This window comes from Gorilla gorilla, chromosome 2, assembly GCF_029281585.2.
Source record: "Gorilla gorilla gorilla isolate KB3781 chromosome 2, NHGRI_mGorGor1-v2.1_pri, whole genome shotgun sequence".
Taxonomy (NCBI): Eukaryota; Metazoa; Chordata; class Mammalia; order Primates; family Hominidae; genus Gorilla; species Gorilla gorilla.
This window is the reverse complement of record NC_086017.1, coordinates 137726886-137747304: the sequence shown is the minus strand read 5'-3', so window position 1 is coordinate 137747304 and position 20419 is coordinate 137726886. Positions and strand designations below refer to the sequence as shown.

Sequence of the window (20419 nt, the reverse complement as noted above, 5' to 3'; positions counted from 1 at the left end):
TGCACTGAATCTGTTCTGATAGGGATGACATTGAATTGGTGGAACATTTTAGGTAGTATTGCCATCTTAATATTAAATCTTCCAATCCATAAACACAGGTTGTCTTTCCATTTACTTAGGTATTCTTTAATTTCTTTCAGGATAGGAGAAGAGACAAACAGTCAAGCAGTGAAATTTTGGAAAGAAAAGCAATAGATGAGTGGAAAATAACCCAGCATATAAAAGAAATAAAATTCTGAGATGGTATGGGGGAAAGTCAAGAACCCATTCTGACTTTATATCAAAGTAATCAAAATCTCAAAGTGCTGACACCATGTGCCTCTGGAAAAGGAAGTGAACAGGTTGGGGTGTGGTGGCCAGCTGAGATAAAGTAGATTCTTTGAAAATTTACTTATGAGACAATGGGATTCCCACCTCCCACCACCTTTCAGGGCATTTTCTGTACTGTCCAGAAGGTTATTTTCTGGAGAGAGTTAAAACCAAGGATCTCTTGACTACAAGGCACTAGGCACAAATGGAGACATGGATGCTACACTAGCACAATATTGAGATGAACAAATACTTCCTGAATCCTCAGACCTCTTCTCCCACTCACCTTCCACAACTCTGGCAATGAGCCCTTCACCCTTGCTCTAGCCAGAGATTGGTAGTCTTATAGGTCCCTAAGGGAAGACTTAAAGATACTGAGTAAACGTCCTTAAGTAAACTTACCCAGTTAGATTATCTGACAAGGAAGCTCAAATTCAGTAAGCCATGAACGCATGCTTAGAGCCTTCAAATGCTGTTTTTCTTTTTAATTTTTAAAAATTAAGACATAATTTACTTATAATCAAATTCAGTTTTTAGGTGTACAGTTCTGAGTCCAGAAAACACAATTGTAAAACTACCGTTAGAATAAAGATAAAGGACAGTTCCATGTCCACCAAATCCAAACATCTTTTTAATCTCCAACATTTAATATGAGTAGAGAAAGATCATCAGACTTGAAAGAAACAGGGAGTATTACAGAAATCCTCAGAGAGAATCTATTACAATCATGACCTGAACATAGAATATATTATCAAAAGTAGCATTCAGAGACCCAAAAGATAACTATTAGAAATATTAGAAATGTGAATTTTCTCTATGGCCATACCACCCTGAACACACCTGACCTCATCTGATCTCAGAAGCTAAGCAGGGTCAGGCCTGGTTAGTACTTCGATGGGAAAAATGTCAATTTTGATGGTAGAAACTAAAAATCCAATGGGTGGGCATTTATTCCAGAGAAATGAAGGCTTATGTTCATTTCTGTGTGTATCTGAATATTTGTAGCAGCCTTACTTATAACAGCCTCAACCTGGAAACAACCAAAATGTCCTTTAACAGGTGAATAGTTAACCAAACTATGGCACGTTCATACCAAGAAATTTACTCAGCAATGAAAATGAATGAACAGAAATGACATTATGGGAAATGATGGCATAGGATATGCCAGGAATCCATCCCTCCACTGAGATAACAATTGAGCTGTCAGGAAGTTTCCAAAGCAGCTATTTTGGAACTCTGGAGTCTAGTTGAAAACTTGCATCATCCATGGAAGAACCTGATGAAGAAGCTGGTGAATTTCCATGTTTCTAATAGTGCCTAATATCCTCCATTCCCTAGCAGTGTGGCAGGCAGCCATGGGATGACAGCTTATGTTCATGGTGTGACCTGCTGGTGCCAGAGTGGGCAATAAGGACCTTGTCCTTCACAAACCAGGATGTGTGTTTGACTGCTGATGGCTGCATTTGGTTGCTGGGGGGACGGCTCAGAGGCTGGTCATTCTTTCAACTCCCACAATCTGAAGCAGCTTCTCTGCCACAAGGGTAATTAGAGAAATAGTAATTTTTAAGAAGAGATATTTTATTTTTATTTTGCCCTTTTTGGGAGCCAGACATTTAAGGAAATCTTTGTCACGTCTCTAGCTGACCACAGAGAACAAACTCCAGCAACCACACTCCACAATGAATACACACTTTATAAAATTTTCAAGAAGTCACAAATAGGTGGCTCCAACCCTCAATAAACAAAAATAATTCCTGAGGAGTGGGAATATGTGGTTTCCAGAGTTTCCACATTACAGTACTCAGAATGTACAGTTCTCAGTAAGACAAAACCAAAAACAAAGCATAGAATTAGTTTGCTAGGACTGCCATAATGAACTGCCACAAACACATTCAGTAGCTTAAACAGCAGAAATTTATTGGTTCACAGTTCTGGAGGCTATATGTCCAAAATGGCAGGGTTGGTTCCCTCTGAGAGCTGTGAGACAGAACCTGTTCCATCCTTCTCTCTTACCTTCTGGTGGTTTGCTAGCATTATTTGGCATTCTCTGGTTTGCAGTTCTCTGTCTTTATCTTTAAACAGCATTCTCCCTAAGTGTGTGTCTACATCCAAAATTTTCCCTTCTTATAAGGACACTAGTCATATTATATTAGGGGACCATCCTACTCCAGTGTGACCTCATCTTAACTAACTTGCAATGATCTTATATCCAAAAAAGTGATATGGTGAGGTGCTGGGGTTTAGAATTTCAACATATAAATTTCAGAGGGACACAATTCAACCCATAACTTGAAGATAAGGCAATAAAAATTATTGTTTGAATAATATAAAGAAAAAATATGAAAAATGTGAATAGAGGCTGAGATACCTGTGGGACACCATCAAGCATAACATACACAGCATTAGAGTCCCAGAAGGAGAAGAGAGGGAAAGAAAAGGACATAAAAGAATATTTGAAGAAACAACGGCTGAAAACTTCCCAAATCTGATGAAAGACATAATAATACACATTCGAAAAGCTCAGTTCATGCCAACACACATTATAGTCAAACTGTCAATACTCAAAGACAAATGGAGAATCTTGAAAGCAGCAAGAGAGGAGCTACTCATCACGTACAAGGTATTCTCAATAAGATTAGCAGCTCATTTTTCATCAGAAACCATGAAGGCTACACAGGAAAGGGATGCCATGTTTAAAGTCCTGAAAGAAAAATAAGCTGTCAACCAAGATTTCTATATTTAGCAAAATGATACTTTAAGAATGAAGGAAAACTTCAGACATTTCCAAATAACAAAAGCAAAAAAGGGGGGTTGTTATCAGTAGACTTTCCTATTAGAAATGCTAAAGGGAAAAGGGAGGGTTTTAGCAGAAATGAAAATATGCTAGACAGAAACTTGAAACTATAATACAAAATAAGAACACTGGTAATGGTAGTTACATAGCTAAATATAAAAGTCAGTATGACTGTAATTTTAGTATATAACTCCTTTTTTACCTATAGGAATTAAAAGTTAAGTGCATAAAGGAATAATTACAAATTTATGTTAATGGGTGCACAATGTATAAAGATGTAAATTTGTGACAATCAATATAAAGTGGAGGAATGAAGAGATATAGGAGTAGAGTGTTTATATATAATTTTAACTAAGTTGCTATTCATACTAGGAGGTTATAAGTGTAAGGTGTTGATTGTAACCTCCAAGTTAAACCACTAAGATAGTAACTAAAAACTATACTGAAAAAGACTGAAGAAAAGACTCAAAGTAGTACGCTACAAAAATCAAGTAACTTTACAGCTTAGGCAGTAATTGTGAAATTGAGGACCAAAAAACACATGAGACATAAGGAAAAGAAATACTAAATGGCAGAAGTAAGTTCTTTCTTCTCAGTAATTACTTTAAGTGAAAGTGGATTAAATTATCCAATTAGTAGGCAAAGATTAGCAGAATATATAAAAGACCCATATATGTGCTGTCTATAAAGAATCACTTTAGATTCAAAACTCATATAGATTGCAAGTAAAAGGGTGGAAGAAGATATTCCATTAAAGCAGTAACCAAAAGAGAGCTTGCATTGATATGTTATTGTCAGACAAAATAGACTTTAAGTCAAAAAGGTTACAAGAGACAAAGAACATTAAACATTGATAAAAGGGTTGTTCCATCAAAAATATATAGCTATCATAAACATATATGCACCTAACAACAGAACCCCCAAAAATATGAAGCAAAAATTGATAAAATTGAAGGAAGAAATAGTTCTACAATAATAGATGGAGATCTTAATACCAAAATTTCAATAATCGATAGAACCAAACAGAAGAAGATCAATAAAGAAATAGAGGCTGGGTGCAGTGGCTCACGCCTGTAATCCCAGCACTTTGGGAGGCTGAGGCAGGTGGATCACCTGAGGTCAGAAGTTTGAGACCAGCTTGGCCAACACGGTGAAACCCTGTCTCTACTAAAAATACAAAAATTAGCTGGGCGTGGTGGTGGACGACTGTAGTCCCAGCTACTTGGAAGCTGAGGCAGGAGAATTGCTTGAACTTGGGAGATGGAGGTTGCAGTGAGCTGAGATCATGCCACTGCACTCCAGCCTGGGTGACAGAGTGAGACTCTGTCTCAAAAAAGAAAAAGAAAAAGAAATAGAGCACTTGAACAACACTCTAAACCAATTAGACCTAACAGATTATATAGAAAACTAAACCCAACAATAGCAAAATATACATTCTTCTTAAATGTACATGGGATGTTCTCCAGGACATATTAGGCCATAAAATAAATCTTAATAAGCCTAAGAAGATTCAAATCATACAAAGTATATTTTTTGTCACAATGGAATGACTAGAAATCCATGACAGAAGGAAAACTGGAAAAATTACAGTATTTGCCTATTAAATAACACATTTTATGCAACCAGTAGGTCAAAGAATAAATCCACAAGGGAATGTAGAAAATGCCTTGATATGAATTAGGCCAGGCACAGTGGCTCACTCGTGTAATCCCAGCACTTTGGGAGGTCGAGATGGGTTGATCATTTGATGCCAGGAGTTTGAGACCAGCCTGGCCAGCATGGTAAAACCAAGTCTTTACCAAAAATGCAAAAATTAGCCAGGCGTGGTGGCACCTGCCTGTATTTCCAGCTACTCGAGAGGCTGAGGCATGAGAATCACTTGAACTCAAGAAACAGAGGTTGCAGTGAGCCGAGATTGCGCTACTGCACTCCATCCTGTGCGACAGAGTGAAACTGTCTCAAAAAAAAAAAAAATAAAGAAAGAAAAGAAAAGAAAGAAAGAAAGAGAAAGAAAAAAGAAAATGCCTTGATATGAATTAAAAGAAAAACTCAACATACCAAATGTTATGGTATGCAGAGAAAGCAGTGCTAAGAGGGAAACTTGTAGCTATTAATGTCTACATCTTAAAAATAAGAAGGATCCCAAATTAATGATCTAACCACACAATTTAAGGAATTAGAAAACGAAGAGCAGACTAAATCCAAAGCTAGCAGAAGTAAGGAAATGATAAAGGTTAGAGTAAAGATAAATCAAGTAGAGAATGGAAAAACAATGGAGAAAATCAACAAAACCAAAAGGTGATTTTTGAAGTGATCAAAATTAACAAAGCTTTAGCTAGATTGACTAAGGAAAGAAAAAGACTCAAATTAGTAAAATAAGAAAGGAAAGTGGGAGGTATTACTACTGACCATACAGAAATAAAAAGGATTATGAGAGAATACGCCAAAAAATGTCACGCCAACAAATTGGATAACCTAGATAAAATGGACAAATTTCTAGAAACAAAAAAAAACAAGACTGAATCAGGGAGAAATAGAAAATATGAATAGACTCATAACTAGTAAAGAGATTGAATCAGTAACGAAGAAAAGCCCTGGGCCACATGATATCACTCGTGAATTCTAACAAACACTTACTAAAGAACATACATAAATGTTTTTCAAAGTTTTTCTAAAAGTTGAAGAGGTGGGACCATTTCCTAACTCATTCTGTGAGGCCAGCATTGCCCTAATACCAAAGTCAGACAAAGACACTACAAGAAAGGAAAACTAGGGGCCAATATCCCTTATGAATATACATGCAAAAATCCTCAATGAAATATTAGTAAATGAAATTCATCAGCATATTAAAAGTGTTACACACTATTAACAAGTAATATTTATCCCTAGAATGTAAGGATTATTTTTTCATAATGAAAATATCAATGTACTACACTACATTATTAGAATGAGGAGGAAAAGACATGATCATTTCAATTGATGTGGAAAACACGCTTGACAAAATTGAACACTCTTTCATGATAAAAACACTCAACTCCTTAACATAATAAAGGCAATATATCCAAAAATCCCACAGCCAACACCATACTGTATAGTGAAAAACTGGAAACTTTTTCTCTAAGATCAAGAAGGAGACAAGGATGCCCACCTTCCCCAGTTCTATTTAACACAGTACTGGAAGTTCTAGCCAGAGCAACTAAGCAAGAAAAGGAAATATAAAGCATTTGAATTGGAAAGGATGAAGTGAAGTTACCTCTGTTCACAGATGGCATATAGAAAACCCTAAATAATCCATAAAAACCCTGTTAGCACTAATAAGTAAAAAGCCGTAGGGTATAGCAGACAGTGGCACAGGTGAACAGCACTAATAAGTGAAAAGTCGTAGGGTACAGTAGACAGTGGCACAGGTGAACGGCTGAACCACTTCCAGTTCAGCTCCTTCACTGCCTTCTCCTTCCTCAACCCCCTGCAACCTGGTGTCCACTCCTCCACAGAAACAGCTTTTCTGCAGCCTCAGTGTCTTTACCTATTTCTGGGCGTCTCTTCTGTTTGCAGAACCTGAACAGGGAGAGGTCTCTGCTATGAAGAGTGCAGATGTGGATGCTTCTGTCTGGGTGCGTGGAGCTGAGAGGCTGGCCAGCCCTGGCCCACGTGCTGCTGACTTTGCAGTCACTCCCTGGGCCAGAGGGGCTTCAGGCTGGAGTCTGAGCCTCATGGGTCAGCAGCTGTGATGTCACCAATTGTGACCTCAAGGGCTTCTGACCTTGCATTGAGCTTGTTGGCACTGCCTGTCCGGGGACCCTGGGGCTGCTGTTCCTGTGGTAATGTGGCAGCTGGGACCATGGCCAGCTTCAGTCTGCCTGGCGTCACATAAGCCAGCCCACAGGGTCCTGCAGCTTGTCCTTTCTGGCTGGAAGCTCTGGGCATAGCCTGGGACTGGGTCTCTCCAGAGAGGGCTGTAGCCAGGGCCCTGCCAGCCTCGGGGGCCACAGCGGCTCTCACACCAGCATCTTGCTGGATAGGAGCAGTTCCAGGACTCTCTGATCACACCTGATCATCATCACTGCCAGAATTCAAGGCAGCTGCCTGGTGAGTGCTAGCAGCCTGTGTGGTTGGAAAGGACAGTCCCCAAGTCGGTTAGGGACTTGGGAAGCAGCAACAGGGTGGCGGAGGAGAGCCTGGGACAGGGTCATGATGGCAGAGGGCAGCCCTGGACTCTGCAGCAGCCCTGTCCCTGTGGGGCAGATTCAGCAGTCAGCTTACAGGGTCATCTCCATGACCTAGGGGTCAGGTGGGAGGGTATGGGGTGGGGCTGAGGGGCGCTCCTGTCTCCCTTGATCCCTCAATTCCTGTGGTAATGCTGCTTCCCTGGTCCAGGACTGTTTGAGGCTGCGTGGCCCAGCAGGAGGAGCACAGGCCACCCATCCTGAACCTCTTCCCCGACTCACTGTGTGAATGCAGGCAAATCAGTTAACTTGCCGGAGCCTCAGTTTCCTCACTTGAATTATGGGGGTGAGCATAATACGTTCTCCATCAGGTAGAAAAAAAATGAAGTGAGGTTATGCATAGAATGTAGCAGACACTTAGAGGCCACAGGCACCATTCTGCAGCCTCCTGCTGTGGCTCTGCTGCCTGTCCCGGCCCAGGCTTCCCCTGCCCCGCACTCCTCAGGGTTGAGCCTAGGCTGGAGGTGACTCACCCAAGTGCACCTGACAGGAAGGGGCTGAGCTGGGGCCTGGCCCAGGCTGTGGCTGCAGGACTGTGGGCTTAGGCCCAGCGAAGGCATCCCAGAGTCCTCAGAACAGCCAGGGCTGCAGGGGCGGAGGCCACTAAGACCCCCTTTAGCCAGCACTGGTGTAGAGAGCTGCACCCTGTACTAGACTAGTGGGCAAGTCAGTGGGGAAGCCCGCCTTTCAGGGCCCAGGCACTTCTTGGTGCGGGCAAGGGACAGGTCGTGAGCAGGGCTGGCAGTATTTCTGGGCCAGGGCCAAGGCCCTCTGGATGGCTGATCTTCCAGAGTCAGAGATGGGGCACGGAGGTGGTGGGTGAGCGGGTGTGTTCTGGCTCACAGACAGGCTGGTCTCCCATGCCATGGCCATGGTCCCAGTGGCCTGTGTTCAGTGTCCAGTGTGCAGCCTCCCGCCTCGGGCCTTGAGTGATTGCACACTTGGCAGCAGGCAGCCTCCCAGCTAGCCCAGTACCCCGCCCTCAGAGGGATGGATGAGCAGCATGGCACATTATGGGATCACTGCCGAGCAGTCTTGCCCGAGCCCACCGGCTTTTGGAGGACTCCGGAATCCCAGATTTGGGAAGGGCTACCCGTGTTCCCCAGGGGCTCCTCTCCAGACATCATCGGATTTTGAATCATGCCAGGTGTGGTAGTAGGCCACACCAGCTGCTTTGAATTGGGAAGGGAAGCAAGGTGCGTTATGGGCTGGTGGGGGCAGCCTCTGCCTTGGACCAAGGAAGCGAGGAGCTCCCAGGTCACGCAGCAGAGTATAGGGACAGAGCTGAGGCCAGCCACACCCAGATGGCCACCTGCCTGTGTGTGGGGGTGTGTATGAGGTCAGCTCTGAGTGTGAGTCTGTAAGAGTGTCTGTATGTGTCTGTGTGTGAGTGTGAATCTGTGTGTGTGTGAATCTGTGTGTGAATGTGTGAGTCTGTGTATGTGAATCTGTGTATGTGTATGTGAGTTTGTGTGTGTGGGTCTGTGTATGAGTGTGTGAGTGTGTATGTGTCTGTGTGTGTGTCTATGTGTGTGAGTCTGAGCATGTGTGTGAGTCTGTGTGTGTGTATGTGAGTCTGTGTGTGGGGGGTGTCTGTGTGTGAGTGTGTGTGTGAGTCTGTGTGAATGTGTGTATGTGTGAGTCTGTGAGTATGAGTCTGTGTGTGGGGTCAGTCTGTGTGAGTGTGTGTGTCTGTGAGAATGAGTGTGTGTGAGTGTGTGTGTGTCTGTGAGAGTGAGTGTGTGTGTGAGTGTGTGTGGGAACGGCAGTCAGTGAGGTGAGGTGGGAAACCTGCTTAGCAGCCGCCTTCTTGGCCTGGGTCCTCTGAGGCTGGGGTGTTTGCAGTGGTTGCTGGGCATGAGTGTGTAGACGTGCAGTCCCCAAGCAGGCCCTGGACAGGTGCAAGTGCAGAGCTGCACTTGGGAGCTGCACCCAGGAGGCGCTGAGAGGAAAGTGGGATGTGGGGAGGGAAGGGGAAGGGAGGATGCACTCTGGGGTGTGTCCTCACCATGGCTGCAGCTCAGCCAGCCCCCACAGGCTGCTGTGGGTGACTGTGCAGAGCACAGCTCTGAGCTGCCCCCGAAGAGGGGCAAGGGAGCTGGGGTATTTATCCAATTCCCTGCCCTCATTGGTGAGGGGCTGCTGTCACTCTCTGTGCATGGCCTAGTGCATCTCTGCAGCCGGAGGGAGTCAAAGGCCTGGCCTCCAGGTGTGGAGGTGAGGGCAGAGGTGCTGTGCATGGGCCCCTGACAGCATCTGCTGCAAATCTCAGGCTGAAGCCAGGTCCTCACTGGCATGCAGGCTCCCTGCTCCTGGGGCATCCCCACCAAAGCAGTGCACAATCCTCTAGGCTGAGGGCTTTCAGTGGAGCACCGGGTAGGATGGGACAGGGTGTGGTGTGGAGGGGCTGGCAGGCCTGTGAGCTGGGCTGTCCCGATGTTGCCCACCAGATGTGCGAGGAGGCAGACATTCCTCAGGGCCACACCCCTGCCCCTGCAAGGCACACTACATGGCCCTGTCCATCAAGGGACCTCCCAAAGGGCAGTAGGGCTGGGGGAGCCTGCGGAGACAAAGCTGGCACAGCCCTGGAGGGGCAGGGTTATGGAGCAGGAAGGTAGGGGGTGGCTGGCAAGGGTGTTAGAGGGTCTTTGAGGCCAGGGGGTGGCTCTAGTCCAGTGGTCCCTAACCTTTTTGGCACCACGGTTTCATGGAAAACAATTTTTCCATGGACACTGTGGCAGGGGGTGGTGGCTGGTTTGGGGATGAAACTGTTCCACCTCAGATCATCAGGGATGAGCTAGATTCTCATAAGGAGCATGCAGCCTAGATTCCCCACATGCTCAGTTCATAATGGGGTCTGCACTCCTATGAGAATCTAATGCTGCCGCTGATCTGACAGGAGGTGGAGCTCAGGTGATAATGCTCACTCACCTGCCACCCACTTCCTGCTGTGCGGCCCAGTTCCATGCTGGAGCGGGGTCTAGCCTGCACCGTGTCAGGTCTCCTGCGACTGTACCGTCCTGGCCTCAAAGGGCGATGGCCCCCAAAGGCTGCCCATCTCTCCTCTGAATGGGCAGGCGATGCATCCTCAGTGTCATAAACACGGGGCTTCGGCACAGCATGGCTGGTTGAGAACCCCCAGCAGCCAGGGAAGCATGCATCAGGGGTCACCTTGACCAAAGGGCTGGCCTTCCTGAGAGAGGACAGGAGCCAAACACTCAGGCCTAGGGTTCTGGTGAAGTGCAGCCTCCAAGCTTGTCGCTAGAACCACACCCAGGGAAGCAGCAGACTTCCTCCGAGTGGCCAGAGCTGTGCTGTCCAATGCAGCAGGCACTAGCCACGAGCAGCTGGCCGTTCACAGTTACTAGAATTAAATACAACTGAAAACTATTCAGTCCCTCAGTCATGCTCAGCTGATAGCCTCATGTAGCCAGCAGCTGCCGTCTCGGACAGCACGGACCTAGGGCATTTCCATCATCTCAGAAAGTTCTACTGGATGGTGCTAGTCCCAGAGAAAGGCCACCACCTGGCTAGGCCACAAGGACCCAGCCCCCAGACCAGGAATCAGCCCCACTCCCTGACCAGGGCTTCACTTGTCAGCTCAGGGGACGAAATGTGGCACCTGAGGAAACTGGCAGGCAGTCGGCATTGTCACAACATGCTTCAGGGTCCCGTGTGGTGGCATGCTGGCTGAGGTGGCTACCATGAAAACACACCAGTGAGAAGTAACAGGTGACATGCTGCCACAAAGGACACCAGGGGTCAGACCTTACCCTCCAGTAGTCTCAATGCTCACCTAACTCTGCTCACCTGGGGTGCTTCAAAATGTATGCACAGCCGGGCCAGGCGCGGTGGCTCACGCCTGTAATCCCAACACTTTGGGAGGCCGAGGCGGATGGATCACCTGAGGTCAGGAGTTTGAGACCAGCCTGGCCAACATGGTGAAACCCCATCTCTACTAAAAATACAAAAATTAGCTAGGCGTGGTGGCAGGCGCCTGTAATCCCAGCTACTTGGGAGGCTGAGGCAGGAGAATTGCTTGAATCCGGGAGGCAGAGGTTGCAGTGAGCCAAGATCATGCCATTGCACTCCAGCCTGGGGACGAGAGCGAGACTTCGTCTCAAAAAAAAAAAAAAAAAAAACAGAAAAACAAAACAAAACAAAAATGTATGTACAGCCTGGGCAATATAGTTAGACCCCATTTCTACAAAAATAATTAGTGGGGCATGGTAGCACATGCCTGTGCTCCCAGCTACTCGGGAGGCTGAGGTGGCAGGATCACTTGAACCCAGGAGGTTGAGGCAGCAGTGAGCCGTGATCAACCACGGCACTCCAGCCTGGGCGGCAGATCAAGACCTTGTCTCAAAACAAACAAACAGAAAACTAGAAATGGACTTACCATATGACCCAGCAATATATCTCAGAGAAATGAAGACTTATTTTCATGCAAAAACTTACGTCTGAATATTAATAGTGGCTTTGTAAGTGCCCCAAGCTGGAGGCCTGAGAAGCTGCACAACCGCACCTTAGAACCAGTGCTCAGCAGCAGGAGGGACAGACTGTGGGTGAAGTTTGGGCTGATCTGGAAGAAAGCAGGATGAGAAGGAGCCGGTCTCAGAAAGACACCTCGTGTGCAGTTCCTTTGCATAGCGCTCCTGAAATCACATGGCTGCCCCATGATGAGGACAGATCAGTAGCTGCCAGGGTTGGGGAACCGGGCTGTGGACAGGCGTGGCTGTGGAGGGGTAAGCGTGAGAGAGCCTTGGGGAGAGCGTCTGGTGAGGACCTTGATTATGGTGGTCACAGGAAGCTACACGCAGGAGAAAATTGAACACAGCGGTGCATGCACAGGGCAGTGATGCAGGTCATTTGGCGGCCCGCAGGCACCCCCAGCCCTGCTGGGTACTCATCACTCTGCCTTCTGCCCCCCACCACCCCTGCCCCCTCTGACGCCTCCTCTTGTCTTCCAGCCATGGCTGAGAGGTGTGCCACAGCTTAACCCCCTCAGTGATGGACTCCAGTGCCTGCAAGAAGTCTCACCAGAGTAAGAAGTGGAGGATCCAGGCCCAGGAGAATTTTGCCAAGAAGTTTCCGTACAGGTGCGGGAGGCTCACACCTCTGGAGACAAGCCCTGCCTCCCCCAGGTCACCCCAGCATCCTGGGAACTCAAATGCATTCTGTGGGGCTGCAGCTGGGAGGGGGTTTTGTCCACAGGGAGTCCCTTAGCAGCCCTTGCCCAGCTGACAGTCTGGGGTCTGCCTTCGTTACCCCCATCACAGCCTAAGCCGAGGGGCCTCTGGGTGGGCTCAGGCCTCCCTGGGTCATCCCAGAGCCCAGGCCAGCTGCTTCCCCAAGTCACGCGAGGAGCATGGCCACAGACGACTGCCCCTCCTGAGCTGTGTTGGAATTGGTGTGCTGGGCACCCATTGTTTGTGAGCTCCTGGGACTCGCAACTAGCCAGGATAACGGGCAGCCCGAGGGGGCCTGGGCCAAGTCTCCACAGGGCACTTCACCTAAGGACAGAGCCACGGGCCAAAGAGGCAAAACAAATGCAAGGGAAATCTTGCCAGCAATGCCTGGGGCGCAGGGCAGCTGGCCTCCCACCCGCAGGACAGCAGGCAGCACCTGGCACTGGGGCTCAGCTTGGCACCGTGCAACCTCAAGCTTCCTGCTCCATGCTCACCCCCCACCCCAGAAACAAGTGTTGTGCACCCAGCAGTGGCCCTGGATGCTTGGCAGGGCTACCCACAGGGACCACGGGGGACCGCCAGGGCAGCCACGCTCGAGGGAGGTGGGGACGATGAGCTCCATGCTGTGTCCCTGTGCCGGGCCAGCTGAGCACCTGTTCTTGTCCTTGCCCCAGGAGACTGTAGCCATAACCTTGCACCCCATTCTGTCCCCCACCGCAGACACCATCACATGAGGCCCAGGTGGCAGGTACACACCACACAGAGTGACCTCAGGTTGAAACCAGGGGAGGCCAGCACCCAGGGGCTCAAGTGCTCTGCACCGTTTGGCTGCTGTGGCCATGACAAGGCTCTGGAGCAGGCTGCAGCTTAGTTCCCACCTCCTGGCTGTGGAACCTCTGTGCCTCAGTTTCCTTGTCTGTAAAGTGTGGGTAACACCTGCCTCACAGCATGCTTGTCAGCTGACATATGGGCTAATATTTGTGAAGCACTTAGAACAGTGCCTGGCAGATGGAAAGTTCCAGATGAGTGAGAGTTACTTCAGGAGGCTGGTGGATGGTGGCCATGTTGACATTCCAAGTGCTGTTGCAGGTTGTCGTGGCTGACAGAGCCCGACCCTGAGCCCCTGCAGCCCTGGGAGGTCACAAATGACTCAAACACGGTGCAGCTGCCCCTGCAGAAGAGGTTGGTGCCAACGAGGTCCATCCCAGTCCGAGGGTAAGTCCCTGCCCTGATGCCACTGCCCCCACTGGCTGTGTGCATGCTGCCTGGCCTTCTGTCCCCCAGTTTTGCATGCAGAAGTTCACATTATCCTCCCAGCACATGCCACTTTAAAGCTGAGGAAACTGAGGCAGAGAAGGGGGACGCTAAAGCCTGATAACTGTTCCCAAAGCCAGGCAGCATCCAGGCAAGGGCACACAGAACCTTCCCTGGGCAGGGCCCAGGCCACCGGGGGTAGGCCTAGTTGGAGGAGTGGTGGAGAAACTGGCCTCAGTGCAGCAGGAGTTTAGCCAAGTCCTTCACATGGGAGAGCAGCAAGGGAAGGAGCCAGGAGCTTCTGCACTCAGTGCGGCTGCACTGGGCCGGCGAATGCTGTACTCCAAGGGTGGAGGCCCTGGCAGGGACCTCTGCACTGGGTGGCCCTCAGCTGACCACAGCACAAACTCTCATGCCCCCTTGTCACCCCATGCATGGGGCGCTCAAGGAAACCCTGCACACCTTTGGAAAGATCCAGCCACAGAAAAGCAGACCCTCAGGCACACCTACTCCCTCCTAAACAGATGTGGAGAAAGAAACAGAGCTTCTGACCTGGTGCCTCCTCAGTCATGCACGGCACGGGGAACAGCTGTGTGGCACTGAAGGGCTTCCTCCACCAGCGGTGCAGCCTCCTGAATGCCCCGGCCCCACTGATGCCTTGGCCCCCCGCCCACTCCAGTTAATGTCAGGGGCAGGGCGGGGTCTGTGTTGACTTTTCCATGCCCACTGTTTGATATAGTGCCTGTCAACTCTGGCCAGCCATGAGGATGCACACGCGTTCCCCTGAACACACACCTGGAGAGACAGTAGTGCCACGCACACACACACACAAAGAACAGACTTACACGCACACCCAGCACACAAACGGCCCTGGCCTTTGCCGGGCCTCACTCCCCGTAGTTCGGCTACAGGAGCATCAGATCCCCAGGCTTTTGCCCCACATCGCCGAGCTGAAGCAATGGGGCTTAGCGGCCAGGGCTGGGCTCTGAGAGCTCAGATGTTCCTGGTCTCAGATCTACCCATGCAAAATGGACTGGCTTAGAGTCAGGGGCAACTGTGGGGTCAGAGCAGAGGCCTGGGGCTGAACCCCTGCTGCTGGGAACATGTCAGGGAGCTGAAGGGGGCAGTGGGCTGAGCCAAGGCTGGGGAGAGATAATTGACCAGGGACCAAGCGGCTCCCAGGGCCCAGCCACAGCAGGGAGTTGGTCCCATGCCAGGGCTGGGGGAGTGGGCATTGGTGGGTTTCCACATCTCTACGGCCGGGCCCATGAGCACAGGAGGTAGGGAGGGGGCTGTGGGTGTCAGCCTCAGTCAAATGGCAGCCAAACAATGGGGAGCAGGCAGAAGGGAGCTTTCCCACGCCATCCTATGGGGGAGCTGCGGAGACAGTCAAGCCTGTGGGTGGCATGCTGGGTCCCGCATGTAGCTGCTGGGAGATGGGCTGGAAGGAGGAGTGGGAGACAGAGGGTGGCCTCACAGTCAGGTTGGCATGGCAGAGAAGTATGCCTCCGGCAGGTGCTAAAAATAAAGCTTGCTTAGTGGATGGGCAGGACTTGAGACTACGTCCCCAGCCACTTATGGGCTGGGGCTCAGGAGACACTGGGGAGGCTCCTAGATTCTGGCTTGGATGTCAGGTGGCTGGAGGAGCCTGTGTGCGGGGGTGAGTGTGCGGTGCCCCCATGGCTTCCTGGGACATCAGGTGGCAGAGCCTCTGTGTGGAAGGGGCCAGGTCAAGCCTGGTTGGGAGTAGATCTCAGTTGGAGCCCTCCCAGATGTGGCCCTGGCTGACTTCTCTGGGCTGCAATGGCTGCAGCCAGCAGGGGTCCTGAAGGCCAGGCGTGGCTCTGTGTGGCTTCTCTAGGCTCGGGGCTCCAGATTTTACATCACCGTCTGGCTCCTGCCTGGCACCACTACCAGCACCATCACCACCTCCACTGTGCAACCTTTGGGAACTCAAGTTGCTGAGTTGCCGCTTCCCCAGACAACTCGCCTTCCTGCTGTCCACCCGGCACACTGAGGCTGCCTGCCCCCAGACCAGCGAGGCGGCAGGGCTGTCCAGCGGCCTCTCCTAGAGACTGGGCTCTGTGTGTGGCCTTCTTATTGGCTACCTTCTCCTTGGCAGGCTCTGGGCAGTAGCCACAGAGACTTTAGTAAAGGGATCAGCCTTCATGGCCATCATAGACCGGGAGTGGTTTGTGGTCCCCCCAAAAAGCTACACCAAGCTAATAAACTGCGAGTTCCCACCCCACTTCCAGCTGGAATGATCACTTTGCCTCCCTGAGCCTTCATTTTCTCATCTCTAAAATTGTTGTAATAATGTTTAATCTTGCAGGGTTGGTGTGAGGATTAAAAAGAGTATGAATGTCACTTCTAGGACTTTATCCCAAATGTACATTCACACAGGTAAGTAAATGCTGTTCACTCCAGTGCTGCTGGAAACAGCAAAGGATTGGAAAGCAGCTAAACTGTTTCCTAAACACTCACAGGAAGCTGCTAAATTATACAACTACTCCCGGAAATCTTAGGCAGCCATTCAAATGTAGAGGCAGCTCTTTATAGACTGATCTGAATGATGTACAGGTCTGTTACAATTTTTGTTAAAAAGCACAGCAGCAGAGTGTGTCTGATATGCTGCCATCTTGTGTTTACTAAAAACGGTGTGTGTGTGTGTGTGTGTGTGTGTGTGGTGGATGAGGAGCAGGCAGCAATCATTACCTTTGAGGAGGAGAATGGGGGACCTGGGGACGGGACCGAGAGTGAGGCACACCATTTTGTGGGTTGTCATACATGAGCCTAATGCCATATTCCTGTATTACAACATCAGTAATGTAAGGAGCGTGGTGTGGCTGCTGGAGGCTGGTGATGCCTTTGTAAAGCAAGACAGCAGCACTGGGCAGCGGGATGCCTGCTGAAGATTTAAGGGTCCCCCCACTGTGTTCTACAAAGACAGGGGCTTGAAAGTCACCTTGGAGTCCTTGGGAGGGTGAATAAAATCAGGACACTTTGCAGCCTTCTCCCTGGAGTGGGCTGTGGCTCTATTGTCTTCTCCCCAGGTGGGCAAGTGGCTTTATTGTCTCAGAAAGGAAGTGAAGTGAGGACCCTTGTGATGAAAAGATTGAAGGGGGTTGGCTTCCCAGGCCCTGGGGGCAGGACCGGGATGGGTTCCCAACCTGCACGAAGCAGACCCTGGAGTCACATCTGTGGTGTTCGGGGAAGGGTGACCGGGCTGCACTGTGCCGCCCCAGCCAAGACTCCAGGCTCCCTCCCCAGGTGGGACCCCAGGGCCAGGCAGGGGACTCACAGCATTTGCCTGGGGATAGAGTACAGCTTCCAGCAGCACCCACAGACCTGCAGGAAGCAAAGACCCCTGGGGTCCCCTCCTGTGAGGGTGGGAGCCAGGCTGATCTTCATTTGGACTGTATAAGCTTCGAGGAGGTTGTCTCTGAGGTTTAAGCTATGCACTGTTTGATATAAGCAAATTACAGCAATGCATGTTTACCATGCAGCATAACCAGGGACAGAGACCCACTCTTATCCCTGCTGGGTGCTCCTTCCCCCACTTCACCACACCCTGAGTCCCTCGTCCCCTGCCCATCAGGTCACCACATCTTTCTCCCCACTTAAAAAATGTTATAATTTGGCCAGACATGGTGGCTTACGCCTGTAATCCCAACACTTTGGGAGGCTGAAGGCAGGTGAATCACTTGAGCCCAGGAGTTCGAGACCAGCCTGGGCAACATGGTGAAACCCCGTCTGTACTAAAAATACAAAAATTAGCTGGGCATGGTGGCACACGCCTGTGATGCTGGCTACTCAGGAGGCTGAGGCAGGAGAATGGCTTGAACCCAAGAGGTGGAGGTTGCAGTGGGCTGAGATCGCACCACTGCACTCCTTGAAATAACACATTGTTTGCTTTTTCAACTATATAAGACTGTGTCAAACTCTGTGCAACTTTTTCCCCTCCACAGCAAGTTGCTAAGAGTCATGTGATGATGATGCTACTGCTGTAGTTCCTTCATTTTCCACTGTTTCTCATTCCATGATGTGTCCATTCTCTTTTGGGTAGATGTCTGGGTTGTTTCCACTTTGTGCTACTGTGGGTGCTGCTGCTCTAGGCATTCCTGTCCCTGTCCCCTGGGGTGTACTGTCTCCCCTCCCCCACCCAGGATAGGATTTGCTGGTTGGTTGGTTGGAGGGCTCCTGAGCACCTCCTTTATCAGCTCGTGCCAGACCAATTTCCAGAGAGTTCCCAGCCTCTCCAGGTTCCCTCTGGTCCACACCTGCACTATAGGCAGGGCCCAGAGCTTTTGGGACTGGAGCAGGAGGGGTCGCTGGCTGCCTGCTCTTCCACTCATGATAGCAAAGCTGGTGGTGGTTTGTAGAAAAAGTTGGTAACTCATTACCTGAATCCAGAGTCAATTATAAAAACATACATGGTCTTTAATTCGTGCCTCCTCTCCTGGGCGTTTAAAGGAAGAATCTGAGGGCAGCTGGGATGTGTTTGCAGCCCCTGCCTTGTGCACTGAGTTTAGGTTTATGTGCATGTTATTCCTGCAAAGAAGAAAATGAGCCCCCAGGAAGCTGCACCGCATGGAAGCCCTTGCAGAGGAGCGGGCGACAGCTGAAATGTTTGACAGGAGAGGGATGGTGCAGCAATACTCTCTAAGCATAGCTACTCCATAAACTTTAGAAATGCTCACACAGTGGCCCAGATAGCAACACAGGCCCTGTGCCCTGCATCTCTGAGGCCATCTGGGTCCCCATGTGCCCTTAAGCTGTGAGCAGTTACAGTCAAACACAGATCCACAGGTGGAAAGGATGAGGCACGGTGGAGGTGCATTGGGGAGTGTGAACCCTCTCCCAGGAGTTTATCCTGCAGTCACACTCACACCTATGCAGGAGGAGGGTATGCAACAACATTCATGTCGGCACTGCCACAGAAAAGGATCCAAACTAACCTAGCATTTAAGACCAGTGGAACAAAAGCAGCACGTCATCATGGATTTATGATTGATTCCCTCTTTGCCTCAGTCCCGCAGAACCAGCTCTGGAGGCAAGGATGGAGTGTGAGTAGTTTTTGTGAGAGGCAATCCCAGTTAGCCCATAGAGAAGTAGGGAGGAGACAGGGAAGGGACGGAACCAGACAAGGAATGTACCCTTGAGCTTGCAACCACGGCTTAGTCTGCTGGGACCACCATAGCAAACACCACAGGCTGGGGGGAGTTAAACAATGTTCATTTTCTCCCCGTTCCAAGGAAGGCTGGACGTCCAAGGTGAAAGTGCTAGCTGCCTTGGTTCCCTGATGGGGTCTCTCTTCTCTCTTCTGGGCTTGTAGATGGCTGCTTTCTCCCTATGTGAGAGGGAGAGGCGGGGAGGGAGAGAGAACTCTCCAGTGGCTCTGCTTATGAGGACACTAATCCCACCATGGAGACCGCATCCTCATGACCTCATCTCAACCTGATCACCTCCCAAAGGCCCCATCGCCAAATAGCATCATATTGTGGGTGAGGGCTTCCACATAAGACTGGGGAGAACATAATTCAGTCCACAGCAGCCACTGAGGGCATTTGGTGCCCAGTCCCTGTGGGGAAATCTGGGGCACCATGCAGATTGTGTCTCAATGTCCTTCATGCAGGGATAAAAGCTGGAGCATTTATCACCCGACTTCCAACAGATGTAGGTGAGGACTGCTTCCAGGGGGCACTAACTCCTGCACACCCAGCCTTCTTGTGCTCAGGCCAAGAGGCCTGGTGGTCAGAGGGAGCCTGCGGGAGGGTTGCAGACGCTAGGGAGCGCATTGAGGCACCCGACCTAAAACTGGCTGTCAGTTCCCAGACTCCCTTGCCACTGGGAATAGCAGTGGGCTAGGTTCAGGCCAATGGCATTGCACTGGAAATGGAATGGACTGTCCAGTTTGTGTCTTTAAAGCCAGCTTGGGTGCCCTTCTTTTCCCTTTGACATCGGGATACTTGAAAAGTGAATGGCTCACTCTCATGGAAAAGGGCCAGGCCCCAGGGACTAGGGAGCAACAAAAGAGAAGGGTCCTGGGCTCCAAGTGGCCCATTGGAGCATCTGTCCCACCAGCCCTCAGCCCCCTTCCTCTGGATAACAGAAAACACCTTAAACGACTGTCATCAAGCCTTTGTCCCAGGCAGCCGCACCTTTATCTTCACGCAGGAGCCACAGCATGATGGGGAAAGGTGGCATCCTGAGATCTGGGCCCACTGACCCCTTGGAGTGTGCTGGTGACACACATTTGGAGCTGCATGCAGCAGCCCTGGGCCTTGCCTTCACCCTGCTACTGTCGTTGCTGAAGCCCACAGATGCATTCGGCTGTGCTTCCAAAACAATAATGCATTACATCTCGCTGTTTGTGAGAAACCAGGGATTTATTTTAAATTTTAAGCATTGGAAACATCCCTCTCAGGAAGCTGCCTGAATGACAAACTGAAAAGAAAAACAAGCCCTACCCCATAACTGCAGAAAGTTGGTTAACATTTTCCTGACAATGAAAGCCAGAAAAAAGCAAAAGAGCACTTACACTTATTTTAAAGAAGTCTGTAACCCAAACCAGCAATGGCATCCCATCCTGGGAGGTGTCCTGCCAGCACTATCCAACTTTAAGAGACTGAAAACCTGGGAAGTAA

At 49.7% G+C, this 20419-nt stretch overlaps 1 protein-coding gene and 1 long non-coding RNA gene across 5 annotated transcripts in view; one reads left to right on the top strand and one right to left on the bottom strand.

Annotated features, from left to right (window-relative positions):
• LOC109026391 (uncharacterized) overlaps positions 1–6811 on the bottom strand; it is a 46305-nt gene extending 39494 nt beyond the window's left edge. Inside the window, exon 1 of the long non-coding RNA XR_002005417.4 lies at positions 6630–6811. This is a non-coding gene — a long non-coding RNA (uncharacterized lncRNA). The remainder of the gene's footprint in view (positions 1–6629) is intronic.
• A 75-nt stretch (positions 6812–6886) lies between these two features.
• C2H3orf22 (chromosome 2 C3orf22 homolog) overlaps positions 6887–20419 on the top strand; it is a 32589-nt gene continuing 19056 nt past the window's right edge. For 2 of the 4 annotated variants that reach the window (XM_019022871.3, XM_055381478.2), the window contains exons 1-4: positions 6895–7192; positions 12300–12428; positions 13608–13733; positions 16105–16175. In XM_019022871.3, the coding sequence (XP_018878416.1) occupies positions 12340–12428; positions 13608–13733; positions 16105–16175 (286 nt within the window). In that variant the 5' untranslated portion in view covers positions 6895–7192; positions 12300–12339. Of the gene's footprint in view, positions 7193–12299; positions 12429–13607; positions 13734–15633; positions 16040–16104; positions 16176–16596; positions 16774–20419 lie in introns of those variants that run through there. The other 2 variants (XM_019022873.4, XM_004036231.4) reach the window with 2 other exon arrangements.